Here is a 27,749-nt window from a genome sequence, read left to right on the forward strand (position 1 = left end):
TATTTTTTTCATCTTTCACCACAGAGAAAACTGAACACCAAGCTTGGAAACCCTGCGTTAAGCTACTTAATTTTGCAGGATCAGGAGTGATCCCATGTTCATATAAAAGATGAGAAAAATAAGGAACGAAGTGTGTCAACCCCTTCCAATCTCTTCCCTCTTAATGCAAGCTTAGAATGGGGGATAAGGATCAAATTCAAAGTGAAGTAATTAATCACCTTTGGGAATGTAGGCAAATTCATTGCTACTTTTAGCAAGTATTTCACTGATCTAACTTTACAATCAGGCAAGTTGTTTCTTATTTCCAGTGTGAAAGACCACAAGAGGTGCCCAGTTCATCCGTACCTGCAAGATGCAAACACATGGTATAAATTCACTCCGGTATGAATCCCATAGACAAAAAGTTGCCCAACGCCCTCTGTATAACCCGTAAATACAACTAGTTGGCAGGCATATGGTGTGGGGTCTTTTCAGTGGTGGCCCCACAATCGTGCAATTTGATTCCAAGATTAGGCAAACTGTATCCCTTGATACTTTTAAATGGCATTAAAGACCCAGTTTTTTCATTGTGAACTTTAAGGCTTAATTATAACCTGGGCTGTAGATATACATGGTGATTATTAAAATAATGCATAGCTTTTATTACTATATGGCTTACTGTATTTTAGCTTTTAATACTGTCGTGAAGGAAATGGATCCTTCATACAGTGGTACCTCGGGTTAAGTACTTAATTCGTTTTGGAGGTCCGTACTTAACCTGAAACTGTTCTTAACTTGAAGCACCACTTTAGCTAATGGGGCCTCCTGCTGCCGCGGCACCGCGATTTCTGTTCTTATCATGAAGCAAAGTTCTTAACCTGAAGCACTATTTCTGGGTTAGCGGAGTCTGTAACCTGAAGCGTATGTAACCGCGATTTCTGTTCTTATCATGAAGCAAAGTTCTTAACCTGAAGCACTATTTCTGGGTTAGCGGAGTCTGTAACCTGAAGCGTATGTAACCTGAAGCGTATGTAACCCGAGGTACCACTGTACTGTATTAGCTATGTCTGGATACATAGTTTGTTATCTGCTTTGAGACACATCATTCACTTGAAAGGTCTATAAGTAATTCATAGAATCATAGAATCATAGAATCATAGAATCATAGAGTTGGAAGAGACCACAAGGGCCATCGAGTCCAACCCCCTGCCAAGCAGGAAACACCATCAGAGCACTCCTGACATATGGTTGTCAAGCCTCTGCTTAAAGACCTCCAAAGAAGGAGACTCCACCACACTCCTTGGCAGCAAATTCCACTGTCGAACAGCTCTTACTGTCAGGAAGTTCTTCCTAATGTTTAGGTGGAATCTTTTTTCTTGTAGTTTGGAACCATTGCTCCGTGTCCGCTTCTCTGGAGCAGCAGAAAACAACCTTTCTCCCTCCTCTATGTGACATCATTTAATATACAGTGGTGCCTCGCAAGACGAAATTAATCCGTTCCGCGATTCTCTTCGTCTAGCGGTTTTTTTGTCTTGCGAAGCAAGCCCATTGACGGCTTAGCGGATTAGCGCTATTAGCGGTCTAGCGGCTTTTAGCGATCAGCTGAGAGGCGGCTTATCAGCGGAACAGCTGATAAGCGGCTTAGCGGCTTAGGAAAGGGGGGGGAGCGAAAAAAACCCGCTGGAACTTGCAAGATTTTTTCGTCTTGCGAAGCAACCCCATAGAGAAATTCGTTTAGCGAAGCGCCTCCAAAACGGAAAACCCTTTCGTCTAGCAGGTTTTCCGTCTTGCGAGGCGCTCGTCTTGCGGGGCACCACTGTATTTGAACATGGCTATCATATCACCCCTTAACCTCCTCTTCTCCAGGCTAAACATGCCCAGCTCCCTTAGCCGTTCTTCATAAGGCATCGTTTCCAGGCCTTTGACCATTTTGGTTGCCCTCCTCTGGACACGTTCCAGTTTGTCAGTGTCCTTCTTGAACTGTGGCGCCCAGAGTTAACATAACTCATTAACATAACATTAACATAACATTAACATAACATAAACTATAAGCACACAGTAGGGCCATGTATTCTGGGTCTTCTTGCGCTATCTCATTTTAAAGTGTCTCATTCAGATTTTCTGGTACCTACAGTGTGATCAATAGCAATTTGACAGAGTGCAGAAGAATCAGATTTTTTAAAGGTTTTGGTTTTTTTTTAAAAAAAGTTCCAATTGATTAATGTTAAAGTACAGCATGGTTGAAGGTTTTCTATGGCTAGTCACAACAAATTTCTTATCTGCATCATGCCTTGTAAATTTATTCACTATATGGATTTTGCAGTGTTGGGCGATTCACACTTATCTGTGGATCTTAGTCTGCATAAGAAGAATACCTGGAAGTAAATACCACTGAATTCAATATGTCTTCCTTCTGCGTAGATATATATAGGATTGCACTGTTAATACCATTCAGGGAGTTGCTTATCTCCCTTTCTCTCTCTTTTTAAACTTATCCAGGCAGTCAACTTGGTGCCATATTGCATACTTACAAAAGTAAAAACAATAATAATAAAAACTGTCACCCAGATATTTAAAAACTATTATTCAGGTTGGTGAAAAATATATAACATGTTTTTAAAAATTCAACTTTTCACTTGGATTTTACTTTCTGAATGTTTGCTGTATGCAGAGCTAAAAGCAAGAAGTATAATAATATTTGCAAGAGAGTCCAGTCCTTTCATGTAATTTAGAGAAGACTTGCCTGGTTCCTTTGTTACATATCTTTAGGTGCCAGGCAAAAACATTCCTCTTCTCCCAGGCCTTGGATTATTAAACTTTTAAACTGTATGGGACATATTGTTTTTGTTTGCTACTATGTTATGTATTTTTGTATTTTAAATTGCCCTATGATGCTTGGATGTGGGTGATATAGAAATTTAATAAATAATAATCATAACAATAGAGAATTCAGTGGGACTTAGTTAAGTATCTATAGGATTACAGCCATAGAAACTTACTTTGGGGCAAATTAAATTGATTATTTGCCCTGTGAATGAAATCTTGATTTTCATTGATTTTCAGCACAATCCTAACCACGCATACTCAGAAGTAAGTCCTATTGAATATAATGGGACTTACTCCCAAGTAAGTGGGTTTAGGACTGCAGATAGCTATTACTGTGCATATGGGTGTTGGTGTTGTTTGTTGGTTATTTGTATGTGTGTGGGATATGGTTAAATGCTTTATTTAAAAAACAGGATGCCCTAGATTCTCAGTAAATCTTTGCAGGATTTATTTTAAAACCTGTCTGGAAGCAATTTTGTGCACTATCCTAGCCGCCTCCTCATACTGCATGGCTGGCTTTGAGTACTGATTTTCTAGAAATATCACCCACCTAGGAAGTTTTATGATAATCAAGGCTGTCAGTAATGCAATTGGAAATGGTAATTGAAAGTGGTATCTTGCAAACTGTATTCCGGTATCTCTCATCTCCTAGCGGGGTGGCCCTGAAATGTGCATCTTGTTTGTGTTCCAAGCAGTAGCAATCAAGATTGAAAAGGGGAGAGAGAGAGAAAGAAAAAAAATTGAATAAAAATGCTTGTAAAGGCACTTCTTGTTTTGATCAGATTCTGCTGTTTATGTGGAATGGACTCATTTCTCTGTGGCACACAGTTTTATTGCCCAGCAGGAAAAAAGTGCTTTGGGATAATACCTGTTTCACATGCATGTCAGAATAACAAATGCTTCTGTTTTCCCCCTTCTACACTCACACACACTGGGCAAGGCAGAATGAGCAAAAGGGAGATTAATATAAATGGAGATCCAGTGTCATGGAAAGCCTGCTGATCTTATGGCCAGTGCTTCCTTTTCTTGCCACCCACAGCAAATGATTTTACCTTTGATTCACTTGCAACTTCTCCGTGTGGCAAGTCCTCACAACCCTCCCCATAATGACACTTTGTCATTCACAAAGCAAATATGACTGTCCTGATGGTCTCTACAAAATAAAAAAATTCCTTCCAGTAGCGTGCACACGAAAGCTCATACCAAGAACTAACTTAGTTGGTCTTTAAGGTGCTACTGGAAGGAATTTTTTTATTTTGTTTTGACTATGGCAGACCAACACGGCTACCTATCTGTAACTGATGGTCTCTGTTATACAAGCGGTCATTCGGGCCAAATAACAGCATTTCCTTTGTGTGGCTGTTTGCTTATGCTGGCAGTAGTGCAGAATGAATCACAAAGCATACCCTCCAACATTTCTCTGACGAAAATAGGGATGTTTTATCTATTATTATTATTATTATTATTAATAATAATAATAATAATAATAACCCCACCCATCTGACTGGGTTGCCCCATCCACTCTGGGTGGCCTCCAACATACAGTGGTACCTCGGGTTAAGTACTTAATTCATTCCGGAGGTCCGTACTTAATCTGAAACTGTTCTTGACCTGAAGCACCACTTTAGCTAATGGGGCCTCCTGCTGCTGCCGCGCAGCTGGAGCACAATTTCTGTTCTCATCTTGAAGCAAAGTTCTTAACCTGAAGCACTATTTCTGGGTTAGCGGAGTCTGTAACCTGAAGCGTATGTAACCTGAAGCGTATGTAACCCGAGGTACCACTGTATATAGAAACATAATAAAACATCAAAAATTGGAAAAAACTTACCTATACAGGGCTGCCTTCAGATATCTTCTAAAGGTTGTATAGTTACTTGACTCGGAGGTCGCATAATTCCATAGCCTCCAACATTTCTCCGATGAAAATAGGGATGTCTTAAGGAAATCAGGACATTCTGGGATCAAATCAGAAACCAGGATGATTTCTGTAAATCTGGAAAATAGGGGCAGCTAAAGGACTGCAAATCTCTCCAGTTTTCCTCCTCCTCCTGGGATTTCAGAAGGATGGAAAATAGGGGCAATTGGAGGGTCTGCACAAGAAAGAATGCTATACATTTCAGATGCTGAATGCCATTCTGCATTGGCACCCACCATGCTGTATCATATCCCAACAGCGCAATCCTAACCATATCTACTCAACCCTATTGAATTCAATGCGGTAAATGGAGTAAAGATTGCAGCCTTAGTTATTCAGAAGTGTTCCTTTCCTTGTACTATTTTCTAGCACAGTGCCAGTGAAATGCTTGTACCAGTTCTTGTACCTAGAGAAACAGAAGCTTCATGTACACAGATGAACAGCTTCAACGACACCTATTCAGAAGTGCGCCAGCAGCTATGAACCTTCCATCATTAATACATTTGCTTTGTTTGACCTAATTTAACCTGAAGCATATAATTATTTACATAGAATAATACAAATATTCATAAGCAGAAACCGGTGAATTCAACAGACTTCAAAAATAAGCAGGCCTAATAAAATCACCAAAATATGATATTTATTTTTTCTTTCTGAAGATTTATAGACCGCTTAATCAAAACGCACACAGAATTCCCCTTTACATACCATCCTTCTGAAAAACCAGTAGGAGGAGGAAAATTGGAGAGATTTGCAGTCCTTTAGCTGCTCCCCTCAAAAGCCCCCATTGGCAGATGGCATGGAAGAATGAGGGGGGCAGGTGCACAGGGAAGAGGTGGACTGCAGATGGGGGCACACTTTTGTATCTGCCTTCTTACCCCTCAGCCTCTGATATTAATGAAATTGTGGGTACGTGTTCCTTTTGGTGTCCCCACATCCTACCTGATTTTTTTCCTGTTTGTAAGCACAAAATACAACGTGGGTGGCGCTGTGATCTAAACAACTGAGCCTCTTGGGCTTGCCGATCAGAAGGTTGGCGGTTCAAATCCCTGTGACGGGGTGATCTCCCGTTGCTCTGTCCCAGCTCCTGCCAACCTAGCAGTTTGAAAGCACACCAGTGCAAGTAGATAAATAGGTACCGTTCCGGCAGGAAGGTAAATGCGCTGCTCTGGTTCGCCAGAAGCGGTTTAGTCATGCTGGCCACATGACCCAGAAAGCTGTCTATGGACAAACACTGGCTCCCTCGGCCTGTAAAGCGAGATGAATGGCGCAACCCCCGAGTCATCTGCAACTGGACTTAACTGTCAGGGGTCCTTTATCTTTCTTTTAGCACAAAAAAATAGGCAAGATAGGATGCCAACAGAGTGGATGCTGCCCACTGATTATCACAATAGGTGAACTATGCCAGTCCCTCTCGCCCAGTGGTAGCTGGCATACCGGCACTAACAACAACATTTATGTGCCGCAATTCATAACCATTGGCTCTATCCGAGCACCTTGCTGCTACCTGGGTCACAAGTGCAGGAAGCAGAAAAAAAGTTCATTTGGTTGAAGAGAAGCCAGTTATGCTGACTAGCTAATGGGCAATCTTGAGGCAATGCTTATGAACTTCACATGAGCCTCTTTAGTCCTGACAACATCAGGATGCCTAGATATCCCTGAACGGGAGCGAAATTGGGGAGCTGAGGCGCTTACCTGTCACATCATGCCAAGTTTGCTTGGTTAACAGGCAGCATCTCAAAGAAAGCTGCCACAGAACTGTGAGGCATCAGTTGTCAGGCAGGGATGTGGTGTGGATATTTATCATATATCCCAAACATACGTACGTTAGATATTTGAGGGAGCCTCAGTATCAAACAGCTGAAACCTGACAGCTCCCCCCTACTGCAAGATGGTTATTTTTATAAAGCACTTCTAAGCATTCTTTTCCTGAGCTTTTAAAAATGTATAAAGAAACTGAGCACTTTCATATTTTTTTATTATTTTCAGTCATGGCCAATTAATAGTTTCATACTAATCAAACCACTTCAATGGTTTTCACATCAGCTAGAGAATTTATGCCACAAAGGTAACTAACAAATATACATATATCTTAAAAACCAATGAAAACTCAGTGGGTGATTTTAAATGTGTGCTTGAACTTGACAGATGCTTCAGAAAATATACAGATGATTCAACAATAGAGTGACACAGTTGTATCTGTCAAGTGTGAACGACAGTGATGAGTCAAGTGCTTGGGAAGTTTAGGCCCATTGGTGTCTAACAAACACCAAGGGAAAACCTCCTTTGCTCTACAGAATTCTCAGGAGAAGTCTTGAAATTTTAACATGCATGCCAAGTTGTCATTCCAGAAGTTCACTGACAGGGAAAGTCTGAACACAAAGATGTTTTTATGCAATTTAGCAGGGGGTCGAGAAGAAGAACAATAAAAAAAAACAAGATGAAGGAATATGTTACAAAAATAAAATCACTGCAAGATTTCTAAAAAATATATATTAAAAAATCAGAGAATTTCAGGATTTTGTTGCTGCTGTCTCAAGTTTATTTATTAGAAGACTACTAATAATGAGATGGGACATGGGTGGCGCTGTGGGTTAAACCGCAGAGCCTAGGACTTGCCAATCAGAAGGTTGGCGGTTCGAATCCTTGCGACGGGGTGAGCTCCCTGCCAACCTAGCAGTTCGAAAGCACCTCAAAGTGCAAGTAGATAAATAGGTACCACTCCGGCGGGAAGGTAAACGTTGTTTCCGTGTGCTGCTCTGGTTCTCCAGAAGTGGCTTAGTCATGCTGGCCATATGACCAGGAAGCTGTACGCCGGCTCCCTCGGCCAATAAAGTGAGATGAGCGCCGCAACCCCAGAGTCGGTCATGACTGCACCTAATGGTCAAGGGTCCCTTTACCTTTAATAATGAGATTGCTCTGACAGTCTTGGTTTCAAATTCCCATGCAGTCCTAAAGTTCCCCGAGTGACCTTGGGTTAATCATTCCCATGGCTTCACCTACTTCACAGGGTTGTTAGCAAGATAAAATTGAATTGGTAGATGAGAAAACAGTGTGCACTTCACTGAGTTCCTTGGAGCAAAGGTGTGGGGTGTCTTTTTTAATGACAGAATTGTATCATGTATTTTGACTCTGTCCCTACCCCAGAGATGCTCTCCATTGTCTCTCGAGACAGGTAGATCCCAACAACCAACAAAAGCTTGCTGCCATTGAGTTGAGTGACCCTGAGCAATTTTTCTGTCCCACCTGTAGAAAAGATAGATGATTTGTGCTTAAGGTGTTACATTTTGAAATGCTCGGTCCCTGCATCCCCTCTCTCCAAATTCTGCTGATTGCCTAGCAACCAATTGCTTGATTTCTATAACTCAGCCACAGGGTAGGCATCACAAGCTTTATAGTTGCCACAAAATACGGAAGTGCCATCATGGAAATTAGCTAACAATTGGTCTCTCAGAAATCCTGAACGGTGGAAATCTAAAAGAACAGAGTATAAAACAGAAAAGGGCCCTTTCCCTGTATGTTTCAAATTTAGCATTGTTGGGAGGTTCACTCAGAGCTTCCCAGCCAGCCTCAAGGCGCCAAAAAAATAAAAATCTTGAGGGTCTGCCATCTACATTTTCCGAAATTTAAATTCTAGTCTCTGTATGAGTGCTCAGTGTGCAGGCTCTCCAAGAGCATCAGTTTTAACTCTGTCCCTTAGAGGAAAGGTTTAAATATGTGATTGGGGCCCATCCCATACTATATTTTGCAAGGAGGAGATTCTTCAGAAAGGATCAGAGAAGAGAAAGTCAGGCAGCCCAGAGGAAAGTCCATACTGCACCATAGGTTTTAACAGTCCCACTTAACAAAAGAGCACAATCCTGAAACAGCTTTGAAGTAATTCTTTTTTAAAAAAGCCATGCCTCCCTCGCTATCGCTTTTCAGAGAAACCTTTGCCCTTTCTTTGAATGGCTACCACTATCGTAACATTCATAAAGCTGTGTTATGACTAGAAAATAATGGACACTCCGTCTGTGAATGATACATTAATCAAATACTCTGCATGTTGTCCCCCCCCCCCTTTTGTCATTTCTAAAGGAGCAGGAGAAGAGAAAGGGAAACATACTGCAGAGCCGGTGCAACCCGAAGGTCCCTGTGATACAGAAAACATTTCAAGTAATGACAGTAAGTTTCCAAATAGCTTTGCTGTTGCCAGATAAATGGCACATTCAGACGAGTGAAGGCTGCATTACAGTTCACCCTTTGATGCGCAGGTAGAATATGATATCATCAAGTCTTCAAAGGTAGCCTACTAAAAGCCTGGGTTGTGCAACGGCTTGGCAGCACTAATTGCTAGCCACAAGGAATGCTGCACTGCCATCAGTTACGCAACTGTAATTTCAATGGGACTTAATGCATGACCAGTCAAGCCTAGGATTGTAGCTCTGACATGCCCATGCCAAGAACTCCATTGCACAGCCGTAGAGGAAAATATGCACGAGCAGACAAAAGCATTTCGTGTTTTTGTTCTCTCTTCCCTCCCAGCTCCACAGTCTCCTGGTGCGCTTTGAAAATAAGTCAGCCACTATTAGAGGATAAGGATTAAAATTAGCTGCGTTTGAATTTAGAGAATGTCATCATTCCTTTCTGTCAACCATATCTCTAAACAGAGTCTCTCTCTTCTCTCTCACTCACACACATACATTTCAGTTAGCTCATTCCAAACACCTTTGGGCCGTTTAGTCAGTTTGAGGTTCTGTCTTACAGAGATATGTGCATTATAAATGCTTGTTGTAAACACAGGTGGATTGTCCTTTTGCTGCATGTCATAGGTAGTTTCCAAGCTCTTAAAATATATATTGGAATAAAACACACCCAGAAGTCTATTCTTGGCTATTATCCCAGTTGAAGAACATTTCTCCTCAGCCCCTAACAGCACACACACATTTTCCGTGGTGCTGCAGATATCCAAAGCTTGAACACGGCAACTCAACATGTTAAACCACATATTTGTCTTACCCAGTTTCTTTTGGCTTAGACATAACTAAGTTTTCATTTAATTTGAGTAGTTGCATTTTGAGCGTGATTCATCTAAATACGTTACAAAAAATACATTTGGGGGGGAGGTTGTATTTCAAGCTGCTCCTGAGCATGAATGGTGACTTGCATGATTACTATTGTGCTTTATTGCATTTGGTGTACGCAAACATATTTTACGGGATGCGGGTGGTGCTGTGGGTTAAACCACAGAGCCTAGGACTTGCCGATCAGAAGGTCGGTGGTTCGAATGCCTGCGACGGGGTGAGCTCCTGTTGCTCGGTCCCTGCTCCTGCCAACCTAGCAGTTCGAAAGCACGTCAAAGTGCAAGTAGATAAATAGGTACCGCTCCAGCGGGAAAGTAAACGGCGTTTCCGTGCGCTGCTCTGGTTTGCCAGAAGCGGCTTAGTCATGCTGGCCACATGACCCGGAAGCTGTACGCCGGCTCCCTCAGCCAGTAAATTGAGATGCGCCGGCTCCCTCAGCCAGTAAATTGAGATGCGCCGCAACCCCAGAGTCGGCCACGACTGGACCTAATGGTCAGGGGTCCCTTTACCTTTAAACATATTTTACACACCATGCATCAAACTTTGTCATGGTCCTGAAATCTATCTGTATATTTATTGCTTATATACTTCAGAAGTATAGTTGTCTCCTAGGGATCTAAGATAGCCATTGCAAGCTGCACGTGGGATGCAACTCTGAAGAAGGGAAGCATGACCCCAGGGGCTCTTTGCCTTTCAAACCCTCGGTAGCAAATGTGCCCTTCCAAAGACAAAGCTACCATTTACATGGGTAGCGAGGAAAGTGAAGGTTTCCTCCTGTTGTTCCTCCAGTGTGGTGTAGTGGTTAAGAGCGATAGATCTGTAATCTGGGGAACCGGGTTCGCGTCTCCGCTCCTCCACATGCAGCTGCTGGGCGACCTTGGGCTAGTCACACTTCTCTGAAGTCTCTCAGCCTCACTCACATCACATAGTGTTTGTTGTGAGGAAGGGAGGGAGGATGTTAGAGACTCCTTAGGGTATCAAAGCCGGATATCAAATCCAAACTCCTCTTCTTATTCTCCTCCTCCTCCTTTTTCTTTTGTTGCTGAACGGTGGCTGCTGCTTTGGCTCCACTTGCACCCCTCTCCACATGGAGCCAATCCTGACACAGGATTGTGGTTAACTGCAGCAAGGAGGAACGGCCACCAACATTAGGGCATCTGTAGGTCCTACTTTGCAGCAGTCCTCTATTAAAATAAGTCCTCTGTTTTACAGGCTCTCCAGTCTATGATAGCATAAAGAGGGGAAATCAGGGGACTTGAATTGCCCATCAGCAGTTAGCAGGTACACTGGTTAACTGGTCACTGTCTTCCCCACTGTAGTGAGCTGTATTGCATTTCTATTTAAAGGTAAAGGTACCCCTGATCATTAGGTCCAGTCGTGACCAACTGTGGTGCTCATCTCGCTTTATTGGCCTAGGGAGCCTGCATACAGCTTCCGGGTCATGTGGCCAGCATGACTAAACTGCTTCTGGCGAACCAGAGCAGCGCACAGAAACGCCGTTTACCTTCCTGCCAAAGCAGTACCTATTTATCTACTTGCACTTTGATGTGCTTTCAAACTGCTAGGTTGGCAGGAGCAGGGACCGAGCAACGGGAGCTCACCCCGTCGCGGGGATTCGAACCGCCGACCTTCTGATCGGCAAGTCCTAGGCTCTGTGGTTAAACCCACAGCGCCACCCGTGTCCCTTGCATTTCTATTTAAGGAACAGCAACTACTTCTAAAATATGCATTCATACTGTCCCCTCTTTTTTCGGCAATGCATTTCCCCCCCTTTACATGATGCTCAAGTGGCCATCTGAATACGTCTGCCCACTCTGTCCCTGCTTCCATTTTTGTAGAACAGTGGCAGACAGCAAAGGCAAGAAGAATCGGCAGCTGCAAAGGGGCCTCAAAGAGAGCCTCAAAGTATTATTAACCCATTAATTATAATACTTTTTATACGGGAGAAGTTCTTTTCTTGTATTGAAAATATTCCATGTAGTTGAGATTGGCTGTCCATGGAAAGCTAAGAAATTTCATGAAAGATTACTGCAGTAGCCCTCTTTGTAATAAAATCCGCAGAAAGAAAGACGCATGTTTCACTTTTGAATGTGTTCTAAGGAGACATTTGTTGCCCTCCGAGGTTGCATCTCCCATGTATTCTAACTTATGCCACAGATTTAGGGTTGGGAAAGCACACCTTCCCCCTTTAAATCTGTAGAACAAATAAAAAATGAATGAATGGGTTCAATCCAAATTAGATATTTCATTAAGGGAAATTTAATAGAACAGCACCATCAAGTATCAGGCCAGCAGCTGCAGCAAGGTTTCTATGTGAGCGTTGCCTTGATTTAAGTTTGGTGGAACATTTGGCAGGAGGAAAAGTTGGGCTTATTCTGGACTCTGAGGACCATGTTGATGCAGCACTTATTTTTTCACATATCTATAGAGTGTGCAGTATTATTTAAGCCTTGAACAAAGTCTGTGCACCACTGGTAAAAGGTTTAGTATTGCAGCCACACACAACCTGACAAGTTTGAAAGTTGAATACAGATGAACAATTCGCAAGCAATTCAACAGACTCTTTGCAGGTGTATTGATATAACAAGAGTGAGTCAGAAGCAGGCATGCTTCATAGCATATGACCAGCATATTTACATTTTTTTCTCTCCTTTATTTTTAAACTTTCATTCAGGTGTGCATTTCTTTCAGGCAATATCACACAACTTTCACACAAGAGCTTTCCAGGGAAACTCCCAGTATCAGCAATGGATGTACCAAAACAGCTTCTTCCAGAGACTTTTATAGGGACAAGTTATTAAAGCTTATGAAAGGTCTCATTCAATCCTGCAGGAACAAATCAGAAGAAAGGCTGTGAAAGTATATTCAGAAGTACTAAAATCTCAGAGACCATATGTTTCTCTTATCTGTTTTACAGTCCATTTACAGTCTTTGGTTCTTTCTAATGGCAAATAACTGTATTGTAATAACTGCATTTGTTGCTTTTGCAAAACCGCAACAATAGGCATTATGGTGAGGGAGCTGAGGTTTAGGACATTATATATAAAAGAAGCCTGAACTATAGAAAGGTTAGAGCTCAGGTTCCTTTTTAATTTCGATCCCTTTCTGTTTGCTTGGCATATGAGTAGAAACTGCCCACAACACCAAAGCAGATAATTGACTGGTGTGACTGCAGAATCAGATTTCAGCCATGTTGTGTTAGTTCAGGTTTGTTTTGGTCTGTGTCTCTCATTGAAGGGGATTTATCCCCATTCCCAGCTATTGAAAATAAGACAGGACCATACATAACTATGGTTGATGGAAATGACTAATGTCTTCTTGGACTGCCTTAATAGAAACTTTCTCTTTTTTTTTTTTTAAATGATATTTATTAAAGTTTTAAATGAACACATATAGACACAAAAAACAATAAAAACATAAACCAACAAACAAACAGATCAAAAACAAGTATAAATTCAAACCTTATTTTCTAAACCTAATTTCACCGACCTCCTCACACCTCCCCCTTCTGTATTCTAATCTCATTTATCTTATCAGCAAATCCATTCCCATATTTCCCATAGTTTTTATTAATTCTATTCTTTTTCCTTAATCAACGCCCCTGCAAACCACTAATTTTTAAACCCATATCTTTTTAGCCTTCATTAATTTTATAATGTTTATTAAGATAGTCTTTGAACTTCTTCCAATCTTCTTCCACTGTCTCTTTGTCCTGGTCTCGGATTCTGCCAGTCATCTCTGAATAGAAACTTTCTCTTGCCCATGAGTTCCCTGTCCGGCTAATGATGCACATCTCCAGTTCCCATTGGAAAAGAGATTTGAGTGGATAGACACCTTTCTGTATGAAAGGTGTATGAAATTTTATTTGAAGGCCAAACCCAGTTTATATCCTTGCCTGGATATGTATGGCATCCAACTTCTTTCTTTCTTTCTTTCTTTCTTTCTTTCTTTCTTTCTTTGCTTGTTTGTTTTTATTTGGACCAGTTATATACTGCTCGTAGTTAAACAAAACTCTAATGCGGTTTACAACATAGGTTAAAACATCTTAAAAACACAGCAAATACCAAAACAAAAAGGAGAGAATTTCCACATTCTATAAAACCAAACAAAATAGAGCATCCTTGTCAGTATCAAAATAAACATTGCCAAAGAAAAATCAGCTGCAAAAAAATGCAAGGAAAATCCATAGTAAAGGACTAAATTCAAGCAAAATAATTAAAAATGAAAATGAGCTAAAAAATTCAACTTTTCAAAAAACAAAACCTGATTCGCAATGAAGCAAAAGAAAATCAACTCATTCTTCCCCACCATCGTACATCAATCAATCATCCCATTAAATGACTCAATCCAATTAAATGCCCAGCTCCCTATTCTCTATTTTTTCTGGTCACTGTCAATAATGTGGACAGGCAACACCATTTAAAGCTGCTGCCGCCGTGCCTGGGAACTTCCAAGACTGGATTATTGCAATGCACTCTGTGTGGGGCTGGCCTTGAAAGAAACTTGCAACTGGTCCAAAAAGGCAATCGTCACATTGCTGACTGGGGTTCCATTTAGAAACCCAGTTCCAAATTGAAAGAGTTGCATGGCCGAATTCAAACACATTAGTGTTTAAAAAGCCCGAAATGGCTTAGGCTGCAATTGTTTGAAAGATCACCTATTTCTGTTCACACCCTCTCCACTTTTAAGATCAGCAGTGTGAGCCCTCTTGGCAGTTCCACCACCCTCAGGAGCTCTGGTGCAGTCGGAAGACTGGGAGATGGTATTCTCTTTGGCAGCTCCTAAGTTGTGAAACTCCTTCTCCACCGAGGTGCATCCAGCACCTTCATTCTGTAGTTTTTGTTGTATGTTGAAGACACACCTCTTTCCCTGGCCCATGAATGATATATACAGTGGTGCCCCGCAAGACGAACGCCTCGCAAGACGAAAAACTCGCTAGACGAAAGAGTTTTCCGTCTTTTGAGGTGCTTCACAAGACGAAATTCCCTATGGGCTTGCTTCCCAAGACGAAAACGTCTTGCGAGTTCTTGCGAGTTTTTTTCCTCTCCCCCTTTTTCTAAGCCGCTAAGCCGCTAATAGCCGCTTAGCCGCTAAGCCACTAATAGCCGCTAAGCCGCTAATAGCGCTAATCCGCTAAGCCGTCAATGGGCTTGCTTCGCAAGACGAAAAAACCGCAAGACGAAGAGACTCGCGGAACGAATTAATTTCGTCTTGCGAGGCACCACTGTACCGTAGTTTTCTGTGTATAAGACTATTTTTTTCCTACATTTTTGAAGTTTAAAATAAAGTGTTGTCTTATACATGGATAGTGCATAGTTGTTGTTGTTTAGTCGTTTAGTCGTGTCCGATTCTTTGTGACCTCATGGACCAGAGCACGCCAGGCACTCCTGTCTTCTACTGCCTCCCTCAGTAGAGGCAGCTACTCATGCTGGTAGCTTCGAGAACACTGTCCAACCATCTCATCCTCTGTCGTCCCCTTCTCCTTGTGCCCTCCATCTTTCCCAACATCAGGGTCTTTTCCAGGGGGTATTCTCTTCTCATGAGGTGGCCAAAGTATTGGAGCCTCAGCTTCAGGATCTGTTCTTCAAGTGAGCACTCAGGGCTGATTTCCTTCAGAATTGATAGGTTTGATCTTCTTGCAGTCCATGGGACTCTCAAGAGTCTCCTCCAGCACCATAATTCAAAAGCATCAATTCTTCGGCAATCAGCCTTCTTTATGCTCCAGCTCTCACTTCCATACATCACTACTGGGAAAATCATAGCTTTAGCTATATGGACCTTTGTCGTCAAGGTGATGTCTCTGCTTTTTAAGATGCTGTTTAGGTTTGTCATTGCTTTTCTCCCAAGAAGCAGGCATCTTTTAATTTTGTGACTGCTGTCACCACCTGCAGTGATCATGGAGCCCAAGAAAGTAAAATCTCTCACTGCCTCCATTTCTTCCCCTTCTATTTGCCAGGAGGTGATGGGCCCAGTGGCCATGATCTTCATTTTTTTTATATTGAGCTTCAGACCATATTTTGCGCTCTCCTCTTTCACCCTCATTAAAAGGTTCTTTAATTCCTTCTCACTTTCTGCCATCAAGGTTGTGTCATCTGCATATCTGAGGTTGTTGATATTTCTTCCGGCAATCTTAATTCTGGCATGGGATTAATCCAGCCCAGCCTTTCGCATGATGAATTCTGCATATAAGTTAAATAAGCAGGGAGACAATATACAGCCTTGCTGTACTCCTTTCCCAATTTTGAACCAAAAAGTTATTCTATATCCAATTCTAACTGTAGCTTCTTGTCCCACATAGAGATTTCTCAGGAGACAGATGAGGTGATCAGGCACTCCCGTTTCTTTAAGAACTTGCCATAGTTTGCTGTGGTCGACACAGTCAAAGGCTTTTGCATAGTCAATGAAACAGAAGTAGAATTTTTCTGGAACTCTCTAGCTTTCTCCATAATCCAGCGCATGTTTGCAATTTGGTCTCTGGTTCCTCTGCCCCTTTGAAATCCAGCTTGCACTTCTGGGAGTTCTCGGTCCACATACTGCTTAAGCCTGCCTTGTAGAATTTTAAGCATAACCTTACTAGCGTGTGAAATGAGTGCAATTGTGCGGTATTTGGAACATTCTTTGGCACTTCCCTTCTTTGGGATTGGGATGTAGACTGATCTTCTCCAATCCTTTGGCCACTGCTGAGTTTTCCAAACTTGCTGGCATATTGAGTGTAGCACCTTAACAGCATCATCTTTTAAAATTTTTAATAGTTTAGCTGGGTAGTGCATAGTACATTTTCTTAATTTTGAGTCCCAAAAATTCTGTCTTATAAACAGAAAAATACGGTATATAGGAGCCACCCTATTCCTGTGACTGTAATTTGTTTTTAAAATTCTATTTTAATTGTATTAAAATTGCTGTAACCCATTGTGAGATATTAATGGAGTAAGGAAAAATAATAACAACAGCATGTCTTGGGTGCCTGTGCAAATTCTTCTGCAGAGAGTAGCAGCTCAGAGAATCATCCCTGTGTAGGGCTCTGTGGCCTGTGTCTCAGAGCATTTCTTCAGTAGTCAGACTCATGAAGAATAAAGGAAATAAAGTGAGAAGCATACTTGCTGCCTGGACCTGCATTATATAGCATTTGACTGTAGTGCTTGATAAATACTGTTTTGCCTATCAGGTCCTGCTGTGATGCAGCTATTGGATTCTCCCAATCTTGTGAGATTGGAAATGAAAACATTGCAACATCTGAATATTCTTCATGTAAAAATTGCACCAAATAACATTAGTGATAATATCAAAGGTGGTATTTCAAATTGGGGGTTGGAGGGTACCAGATTCACAGCAATTATAGCAACATTCCTATTTAAAGAAAGTGGAATTGGGCTTTGAGGTGTGGAACTTCTCATAGAAGTGCTAGCAGTTCAGATGAATTTGTATTACATATTGATGTTTGGAAATGCAATGGATTGCTCTGAAAATAAGGATATAGTTCAGTTACTAGTGCTAATAAAAATGTGCAAAAGTATAATCTTACTACTATTTAATTTGTAGTTGAAATGAATAGTCAGGCTGAAGACACAGATGAACCTACAGAAACCCAGACAGACAATTAATTTGTAGGTAAGTCAATTCACTTTTCTTTTCTGTCGTCATTTTTTCTTTTCATTAGCTGGCTCATGTATGATTCATGTATAGTCTTTCTGCAAGTTTTGAGCCTGTAGAAACCAAGAAAAACAAAAGAAAAAGAGCATGAATCACACTTACATTCCAGAATTCTAAAATTCAGGAGATTGTATATGTGCCAATCACACATTCAGTCCCAGCTGTCAAGGGCTGAAGATATGTATGGGCAACAGAACTCCATTATATGAGTATCTGAGTAAATAACTGGTGTGAACCAAACTTTACAGCTGCAACCATTTTCATGTTTGCAGAGAATTGGAAAAAAAAGAAAAGAGCTGCCACCATTTCAGACACAGCTGCTAGTTGTTTCAGAGTCATGCCAGATTCACCTTCCATTTATCTATGTGATGAAGGAAAATATGCTTTTTCTGAATTGGCCATGACATCACTTTACATGCAAAAGGGGTGGGGAGAGATTCTGCTACAGCAGATATGCCACTACTGTGTCTGATCTTTATAATATCCTACCCATGAAAATGAGTGATCATCTCTCTATATATTACTGTATATACAGAAATGTAAAGGGAAGGGGGCTAAAGTGGTCTATGATTAACCATGAAATCCTACACATGTCCTCTCAGAAGACATTCGGTTTAATAGGACAAATTCCAAGTTAAGCGTGTCTAGAATTACAACAATGTGACCTACATACAATTTTTAAAAATATATATATTAAAAATGGAAATTAGTTGCCAAATAAATCTGGTAACAGCGTTCTGGATGACATCCCAAGAGAGGATGTATTCTGTGGTCACCAAGGTGGGACCCCTGAGACATTTGCTTGAACCCACAGGATTTCCTCCACCTGCTTCTTGCTCAGTTTATTCTTGAAAGAAGCATTCTATTGTTGCCAACAGAATAGGTTGTGTTGTGCCTGTGTCTGTTTCCTCGGTTGACATGCCCTACAGCCCCAAAAGCTTGGCAACCCCTTAGATATGTATATTTTATTTATTTGTATACCATCCTTCATCTGAAGATCACAGGGAGGTTCACAACATGTGTGTGTGTGTATTAGACCAACAAAACTCCAGCAAAAGCAATGTGAGCAATTAAGAATGATGACCTTTTTAAAGCTGGAACTCAGAGGAACTCTGTTCCAGCATCTCTTAGGTGTATGCCATTGCCATTTTAAGAGAACAAGGGAAATGTTCATGGTGAAGTTTTTCTAGAAAAATAGCACTGCAGAATGAGCATGTTGAATTACAGTTTAGGAAGATGATAAGCAATACCGTATTTTTCGCTCTATAGGATGCACTTTTCCCCCTCCAAAAATGAAGGGGAAATGTGTGTGCGTCCTATGGGGCGAATGCAGGCTTGCGGAAAGCAGCCTGCAGCCTGCAGCCTGAAGCCTGGCGAGCACTGCGCCAACTCCCACTGCACTTGCCGGGCTTCAGGCAGCCATCCGCAAGCCTTCTGAGCGCGGCGGGAGTTCCCGCTGTGCTCGGAAGGCTTGCAGAAAGCTGCCTGTTCTGGGGGCTGGGGGAAGCTCGGGCTTCCCCGGCCCCGGCCCCCAGCCCCGCAAGCTCCGGGAGCGGTGGCGAAGTTGCGTGCAATCTTGCTGCCGCTCCTGGACCTGGGGGGAGGAAATAATTCCCCCCTTTATTCCCCCCCTAAAAACTAGGTCTACCCTATGGTCCGGTGTACCCTATGGAGCGAAAAATACGGTACATACTGGCTAGAATTAATCTTTGCAGTAGACTGGCTTTTGAACTGTCCTGCTATATATATATACCCTAAAAGATGTGCCAATTCAGAGTTTGGTTACAGAATAAATAAAATAATAATAATTACTCACAAATATTGGCACACACATATCAGCTGCATTCCTAGATAGAAAAACAACAACCTGTGGATTGCTGAAATAAGACAAATTCCTGTCACACCCTAATTATAAAATGCAGTTTTGAGAGCACTTTGGAAGATGGGTACTACACACACAGAGAGAGAGAAACAAATCCGTTTCTACCATTCTTTTGTAATGCTTGTTACAAGATACCAATATCATATAGACCGTGATGTGTTATTTACACCCATAATGGGATTTTGTGTATCTGAAAAACCAAATATAGAAGCTTTGTAACAGTGGCAGTTCTGTCACAGAGATTTTCAAAGCATCTTATTACTATGTGTACCTTTTTGTCCTTGTCAGTATATTGACAATATACTGCAGTGCTGCAGATGGGAGAAAGAAATAGGGCCCTGCTATAGCCTCCGTTTAAAAAGTTGTCAGGCAAAAAGGAGGGGAGGCCACACACAGCATAACAATTAAAATGCTACATTGAAATTCTTTTTTTCAGTTTCACCATCTAATTCATTTTCATTCTCTCTCTCGGCATTTATATACTAAAAATAAAGCTATCAAGTGCTTGCCATTTTAGAAATAGTTTGAAAGGCTATGACCTCCATTGAGCAGGAAAATATAACTAGTTTCTATAAATTGCTTTCATCTAAATGGAAAGACACTCTTCTTCACTGAGTAGTGAATTGAATTATTTATTTTCCCCACAAATATATGCATTAGGAGATATCAGGTGGAATTAACAAGCAAAAAAGAAATAAAAAGAAAAAAGAAAGTTATTAACCAATTCCATCGAATCTTTGTATGTTTAATTCTCGTGGAAATAAAAATATCTGATTTGCAGAAGGTGGGAGCAATCATTCAAAACTTAACCTACTCTTGTACCGCAGTACTTCATGTATTAGCCATGGCTAGATAGACTTGACCAGGGTTGCAGAGACGGCAACCACAATTGATTTATTTTTATATTGTAAGTGAAACTTTGTTTACAGTGCATATAGGCTAAGAAATAAGTCTCACTGAGTTTAATAGGAACTATTTTCAGGTAGGATTGCTGCCTTAAAGTCTCCACTAGAAGGTCGAGCAACTTGTGCACACGTATAAATGCAGATATTTTAAATAAATGTTTATTCAAAACAAAGGAAAGAATGGACAAAAGTACAGACACTCCTATCTTGGTTTAATAAGCTGAGGTACGAATGCCATCTTTTGGCCACACAAACAGGTTCTTCCCTCCTCTCCTCATGTGAGCCACACAAAAAAGCCAGAAAGCTTTCTACTAACTGTAGTTTAACACAGTTAGTTTAACACAGCCATGGTTGGAGGTTGGCTTAATATTCTTGTTTGTTCTGAGGCCCTTAGCCACAATTTCCCAGTTTGGCTGAAACAGGAAACTCTATTTAAGAGACAGGGCATGCACAAAGGTGCTGTCTTTTCAGCCGAAAGGCTCATTTATACTTTGGAATCTTAAGATGAGATAGATATTGACAAAGTAGTGAAAAGATAATATACATGTAACAAGAAATTGGGGGAATGAAGGACACGGATAAAATATATGAGAAACTCATGCAGGGTAGTGAGTTGAAGAGATGGAAGATAGGATAAAATAATACTTAACCAAACATGAAGCAGTATAATTACTTACTTATAATAAAAGATAACGTAATAGCAAAGAAGCCTGGAGGAGGAGAGAGAGAGGAACCCAGCCAGGTATGGCCGTATATGCAGAGAAAAAGCTCAGAACTTCAGAACAAATAATCCCTTTCACTGCAGACCTTTTACAGAGTCTAGTGTTATCGCCTTGTCTGATCAAAAAGCTTTTGTCATCTGCACTAAAGAAACTATAAGGAATCACTAATTGAATAAGCCTTTTTTTAAAAAAAACAAAACAAAAAATTATCTCTAATTCATATTTATATCATTATGCGATGTTTCTCAGAGTCCTTCCACTTTCGCCCGCAGAAGCTTTTAAAAATAGCAAGTAGGCAAAAGATTAGAACTTTGTGACGGCTAGAAACACACGTTCTAAGTAGATGAGATCACTCTCTTCCTTTCAGTTCCCACAAAGCTAATCAAAAAAAGGAAGCATAAGCTTTATGATGCACCACGAAGATAATTCAAGGTGATTCAAAATTAATAACTGATGCTAATAATGCTTTGGATGCAAGCTCACCATTTAATTACTCTGTGATAATCAGTTTCTAACATCCTCATAATTAAGTGCAATAGTTCATGGTAATGCTGGTGGTTAAAAATATGGATGTCACAAAGGATAGCAAATACCGCATTTGTAATATGCATCTACTAGCTCACTGCCATGCTCATTTCACTGCGAGACAAGCATCTCCACCCACAAAAACGGTGCAACCCGATTACAATTAATTACAATTTGTCCCACTGATGCACCTGTGTGACCGGCATTCATAAGACAAAGCTGGCTGCTGTTGGTGCACGCTTAGGACTTTTTTTGTTAATGTTTTTTAACTCTTTACTTGAACTTGCTACTTATTGAGCATCCATCCCGATTTGTTTGCACCAAGTTTGCAGAGAGGTGAGAAGATGTTCCGGTAACTTCTTAGTGAATAGCATACAACCTGAAAACTACAGTGGTACCTTGGGTTACATACGCTTCATGTTACATACGCTTCAGGTTACAGACTCCACTAACCCAGAAATAGTACCTCTATTCAGGATGAGAACAGAAATCATGCTCCGGCGGCGTGGCAGCAGTGGGAGGCCCCATTAGCTAAAGTGGTGCTTCAGGTTAAGAACAATTTCAGGTTAAATACAGACCTCCGGAACGAATTAAGGACTTAACCCGAGGTACTACTGTATATGGAAAAAGCTTATGCCCCAGTTCCAAAATTAGAAATCCTTAAGTTAAGCCGGAAAGTTTGATGGTGCAGAATGCAGGCCAGAGCCAAACCACCAAACAGAAGGGTCCAGGAGGCAGCTGCTCCTCAGTTTTTCCTCCACATATTTGCAAAGCCAGGACTACTAAAATGTAATGTCAGAAGTAGCCTTCCGAAAACACAGGTAAAAGTATGTCGTCGGTGGTCCTGTAGAGTTCTGTGACATTACAGTAATTTCATGATGAGTTGTTTTCTTTCCAGTACGTTTCCTAGCACAATTCAAAGTGTTGGTGCTGACCTTTAAAGCCCTAAACGGCCTCGGTCCAGTATATCTGAAGGAGCGTCTCTACCCCCATCATTCTACCCAGACACTGAGGTCCAGCACCGAGGGCCTTCTGGCTGTTCCCTCGCTGCAAAAAGCCAAGTTACAGGGAACCAGGCAGAGGGCCTTCTTGGTAGTGGCACCCGCCCTGTGGAATGCCCTCCCACCAGATGTCAAAGAGAAAAATAACTACCAAACTTTTAGAAGACATCTGAAGGCAGGCCTGTTTAGGGAAGCTTTTAATGTTTAATAGGTTTTTGTATTTTAGTGTTCTGCTGGAAGCCGCCCAGAGTGGCTGAGGAAACCCAACCAGATGGGTGGGGTATAAATAAATTATTATTATTATTATCATTATTATTATTATTTCCATCCCTGCAGACGACCATGATGAGAGAAGAAGAGAAGAGGAGAGGAGAGTGGAACAAGAACTGCAGTCACTGGTGCACTATATGACAACTTTATGACTAGCAGACAACAGCACATCAAGGAGAGTGCGGGGTGGGGGGAGGGGGACTAAGGACAAGGATCCTTTACATTCATTTCTCGTCTTTGTTTCGTTTTGTTCAGTACACAACATGACGCTTCTCTACTTTGGTTACAATGTCCTGGTTCAATCTTCTTTGCTTCGACCCTGTATGTTTTTCATCTTCTTTTGAAAATCTAAGCCCCTCTGCAGAATATGTCCGCACACACACACGCCCTAAATATTATTTCTCAGCTCTAATACCTCTTCAAGGCAACATGTGCGAATGACCTTTAAACGGTGTTAGAAATCCTCAGAGGTCTCGGGGAATGTTCGTATCCTTTGCCATACTGGTACTTGTCAGCCTGTCAAGGCCAGTGCCTCGTAGTGTTCGGCTTGTTATACTTTTCTATGGGCAGCGGGGAAAGTATAAGAACTAGAAATGCATAGAGGCGTGTGAATGGAGATTTCAGGACCCTTGTGTCAGATATTACTGCTCCCATGTGGAATCTGCTCAAACAAACATTTCTGGTGTTGTTGAAGTTGCCTGCAGGTAGCCTTATGCAAACCAGAGGTTGGAAAATATTTCCATATGGAGATTCTCCCTATGATTGAGCCAATCCATCTGATAAGAGGCTTGCAAGCATTGCTACTCCTGTGTTTTTCAGTACACTTCATGTAGTGGGCTGGTGGCAACTGAATTGGCTGTCGGGTGCATTTTAGGTTATCCTTCATAGATGTATGAGGTTACTCATGGGCAAAAAAAAGAGACATAGGCTATGGAGTTTCTAGACTAACTTGACTTTTCATATGACAATCAATTTCCATAGTTAGCAAATCCTTTGCTAAACTACTTACGGCGTGAAACATTTTTGTACCCCAGTTGTGTTGCCACATGGCCCAATATTTTATTATCTAGTAATGGTCAGTTAAGATACGGAACATTGCTATCACTTTTGGTGCCCGCTGATGAGAGGGAGAGCTGATATTCTGCATCTAGCACATTATAAAATGTGGCTTCTGGCTTTAACAATTTCTTGTCAACTCTTGTTATATTTTCAACTGCATATGCACACTTTTTAATACATAAAAATGCAATTAACAGTTATTTGGTGACGAATGTTGTACCATATGTCATCTGTTCTGCTCGCAAATGCTGTGCTCGACTTAAAAACAAGAATTTTACATTCATTTTTCAACCACACTGTAAATTAAAATGATACCCTACTTGCAAGATTGAAAGAACACACAGCATGAGTCCATGGTTTGATATTCTGAAAACTATTTTCCAACTGCTGTTAAAAACAATTAGAGGAATGTTTTTACATTATGAGATTCTGGTTTAACTTATTATGCATAGACACCATCCTCCACAGTCCTAAAATAATTTTAGGGATTTTCAAAACAACAGCAACAACCCCAAACAATAAAGGTGTAGGGTGTGCGTGTATGAAATTAAGCTAAAATCTATCAGCCCTACTCTTTTTCTTCCAGTTTTGCCAACTTGAATTTGTAACAAAGTAGTAAACATATTTTAAGCTTCCACAATTGTATAAGGAAATATGAATTAGTTTACCGCATGCCACGGAGGTGGGTTGCCAAGCCAAGGCTGCTGTTTCCATTGTGATCTATAGTTGTGTTGCCAATGTATGGGCAGGGGGAAGAAACACTGTGCTATGAAAACATGGCATCGTCTATTGCTAATTTCACCTGTCATTTTCAACCATCTGTTGCGGTGATGTCCAGAAAGTAAGATTTTTTCCCCATCTGGAATCAGCATTAATATGAACCTAGGTTCCCTGTATAATAAATTGTATGGGTTACATTTAAATCCATGTCGTCTGATATTTTGCTATACTTAGTAAGAATGTATTTTAGTCTCCCATTATACCTGTGGAGCTCCTGTGCCTCCTTCTTTTCCATTCCTGCTAACTGGAATCAGAAGTATCTTTTTTTATGTTTTCTGCCCCACCTCCCTTCTCCTTGTGTTGATTTATCATTTCTGGTAGATTCCACGTACTGTGATCGAAGGACTAGCAAGCTATATGTCACAAGACACACCCCAAATAAGCAGAAGCAATCTGCATGTGGAAGCAGCCTTCAGAGAATGGATTACTTTGCCCAATTTGATCCAATTTGAGGTGGTGGGGCTTTGTAAAAATCCCACACACAACACATGGGGCTACCTAAATGATACCCTTTAGTATCACTACTTATCCACATGCGTCTCACTACTTATCCACACTTCCTGCCCTGCTGCCGCCTTCCTCTAGGGAAAACCATTCTTTATGCTCAATTGGAGCAAATGGCAATTTGGATTTTCTCCAGATTGACGTTGCCTCCAATTTAGCACCAAGGAGCAGGTTTTCCCCCAGGAAAGGAGAGAGGCAAAGGGGGGAAACCTCAGAAGTGTGGACGAGCCCTCAGTCGAGTTGATATGCTCAGCCAAACTTTGGCTTAGCTCTGCATGACGTGGCAGTAAAAAAGAGAGTGGAGAGGAACAAAGCAGTATATAAATTCAATAATAAATGATAGAGCAACTGTGAACTCTCCAGAAGCCCAGTAAGCCATAATTTGGAATGTTACATCATGTGAGCCAATTTTTTTCCATATGGGATTGTAAAGTTGTATGGGTGAGATTCGACTAAGGAGTCCCATCAGTGGAAGCCATGCACAAGAACCTCTGCTTGTGCAGTGAGGTTTCCCATGCCCCACCAAGCACCCCTTGAATTGGTTGTGGGGGGTTCAGGAGAACCCCTGGGGGGAGATAGGGGAGATGGTTCTATCCGGTAGGTTCCTGGCAGAACAAATGGAAAAGTGAAGCTGAATTCCTCCCCGTGTGTTTTTGAAAATAAGCAATGTGCACGCAATAATATAGTTTCCTGTTTTCTTTTGGCTGTGCTATACAGGCACATGCTTATGCAGGCTAAGTAGTCTATTTTAAAGAGCTTAGTTAGAAGTACACACAGTAGATTCTACAGAAAATATCACAGCTGGACATGAGCTTGGAGGTGCACGGGGTTAAATCCAGACTATGCCTCCTGCCTCCACCCTTAGCCATATGTTTGGTGCTGCTTGGCGAGTGTGCCTGTAGGTGGTATCTGTGAACATGAAGATCCAACTGGGCCAGTGCACAGCAGCAGCAAATTATTCCTCCAAAAAGCCTCATCTCTGTATGTAGTGGAGAACCAAAGCCTACTGGCATCTAAATCCCCTCAGGCAGCATTGTGATTAAGTTTTAGAAAGGAGCAGACAAAAAGGGGACCAGGCTAGACAATAGAGGAATGTAGAAAAATATGCAGAGACACGAAAAGCTGTTTGAGCTTCTACTGAAAATGGAGAGGTGCGTGACATAATTAACTACCAAAATACTTGGACTGGAGCCTATCTGCCCCCCGCCCCCATTGCACATGGCAGTAATTTCATTGCCATTTCCACTTAACCTTGGTCCTCCTTAACAGTGGTGCTTCTTTCTGAAAGTTTTGCCTCAGGATGCTATCACGAAGTGTGAAGCAAACACAGAATCTCAGACGGCAAAGGTGGGGAAGGTCGATTAAATCGCAACAGTCTGGTGTCAGATTTGACTCTTGTGACTTACGATTTTCTCATTTGGGACTGTAGGGCTGTATGTGCTTTCGGATCAGGCGGGTGGGCGTTTTTAAACTAAATAATGCAGGCAATAATACAATTCCCATTTTCTCAGCTACCGCTGCACACAGAACACTCTTAATACAGCCTGAGTAGATTCTGTTAGAGCTTAGAGAAACACATGCACAGTAGGCTCTATAGAAGATATTAAAATGTGTGAACTCTTACATTAACACCAAGTTTTACTGACATCTAAAAGATATACCGCCCCCCATCCTGACTGCCTTCACAATACTTTGCACATGGAGAACAGAGGCCCTATATTACTTGTGTTTGCATCCAAAAACTATTATCTTAACGTTATTGTTCCTAGGTGTCCTTTTCATGTCCTCATTTCTACACTGAGGGGGGAGACTCTATGCTAGCAACTGTTCTGATGATTGACAAGTTTCCTTTTCATAAAAAGTTTACAGATGAGATGTCTGGGACATTACTTTCTCTAATATTGGACCGCATACTATTCACTGCAGCTAACTGTAAATCTCTCCCTGAAGCACTGAAAAGCCTCTTTTGTGAATTAACACTGTTCTGCTTATGCACTTGATTTCAAAGAAGACATTTCTCTATATGCAGTGCATGTTCGCTTTGCTTTTAAAATGACAAAGTTAGCAAAATATGTTGGATATATTTTCTTGGGAAATAGGATTTTTATCATACAATTCATCAAGGATTTGCCTTACCCTGACATTTGTGATATAAAGAAAGTCAGAAAAAAAATGTAATTTTCTTGATCAAAAATATGTTTTTACTTCAATGCAAATAAATGTAGTCTCTTGCTTGCAAAATATCTTCTAATATAGACTGCTAAATAGGGTTAACACAAGCCTCTTTTGTTAATCTGACATTTAAATGCTGGACTTGCTGATGAATCTGTTCTTTTCCTTTTGTCTGTGCCATACATAACTGAAAACTCTAACAAATGATGCCTTCATACTAAAATGTTTGTGAAAAACAAAATCAGAATAAAACTTGTTCTGAGGATGAAGCTGAATTGCTTGTGTTCCTCCCATATTTGCAAAATGTGTGTTCCATGGGCTCTGTGCTATTTAACATTGAGTTTAGTCCTATCCACATTGTCATTGATGTTTTCCCTGAAGAAAGAGTGTTCATGATGTTTGGAGATTATTCAAATATCAAAAAATATTGCAAAAGCTATAGAGAACATTATTTAAATATGAATCCTGATGCACAAAATTCTCACCACTCTTGAAA

At 41.1% G+C, this 27,749-nt stretch overlaps 2 protein-coding genes across 7 annotated transcripts in view; one reads left to right on the forward strand and one right to left on the reverse strand.

The window, feature by feature from the left end:
• The window catches only part of MACROD2 (mono-ADP ribosylhydrolase 2), a 997,401-nt gene extending 969,879 nt beyond the window's left edge, over positions 1–27,522 (forward strand). For 3 of the 4 annotated variants that reach the window (XM_081857241.1, XM_081857240.1, XM_081857243.1), the window contains 3 exons: positions 8,798–8,884; positions 17,323–17,391; positions 22,805–27,522. In XM_081857241.1, the coding sequence (XP_081713367.1) occupies positions 8,798–8,884; positions 17,323–17,384 (149 nt within the window). In that variant the 3' untranslated portion in view covers positions 17,385–17,391; positions 22,805–27,522. The remainder of the gene's footprint in view (positions 1–8,797; positions 8,885–17,322; positions 17,392–22,804) is intronic. The other variant, XM_081857242.1, reaches the window with a different exon arrangement.
• Positions 1–27,749, reverse strand: part of LOC309339323 (uncharacterized protein) — an 80,344-nt gene that overhangs the window by 34,304 nt on the left and 18,291 nt on the right. For 2 of the 3 annotated variants that reach the window (XR_014155171.1, XM_081857539.1), the window contains exon 2: positions 4,634–4,740. The exons of the other annotated variant lie outside the window; for it this stretch is intronic. The gene's annotated coding sequence lies outside the window, so the exon portion shown is untranslated. The remainder of the gene's footprint in view (positions 1–4,633; positions 4,741–27,749) is intronic. 3 annotated transcript variants of the gene reach the window in all.

The sequence above is a fragment of the Podarcis erhardii genome (genome assembly GCF_964252035.2).
Source record: "Podarcis erhardii genome assembly, chromosome: 3".
NCBI lineage: Eukaryota > Metazoa > Chordata > Lepidosauria > Squamata > Lacertidae > Podarcis > Podarcis erhardii.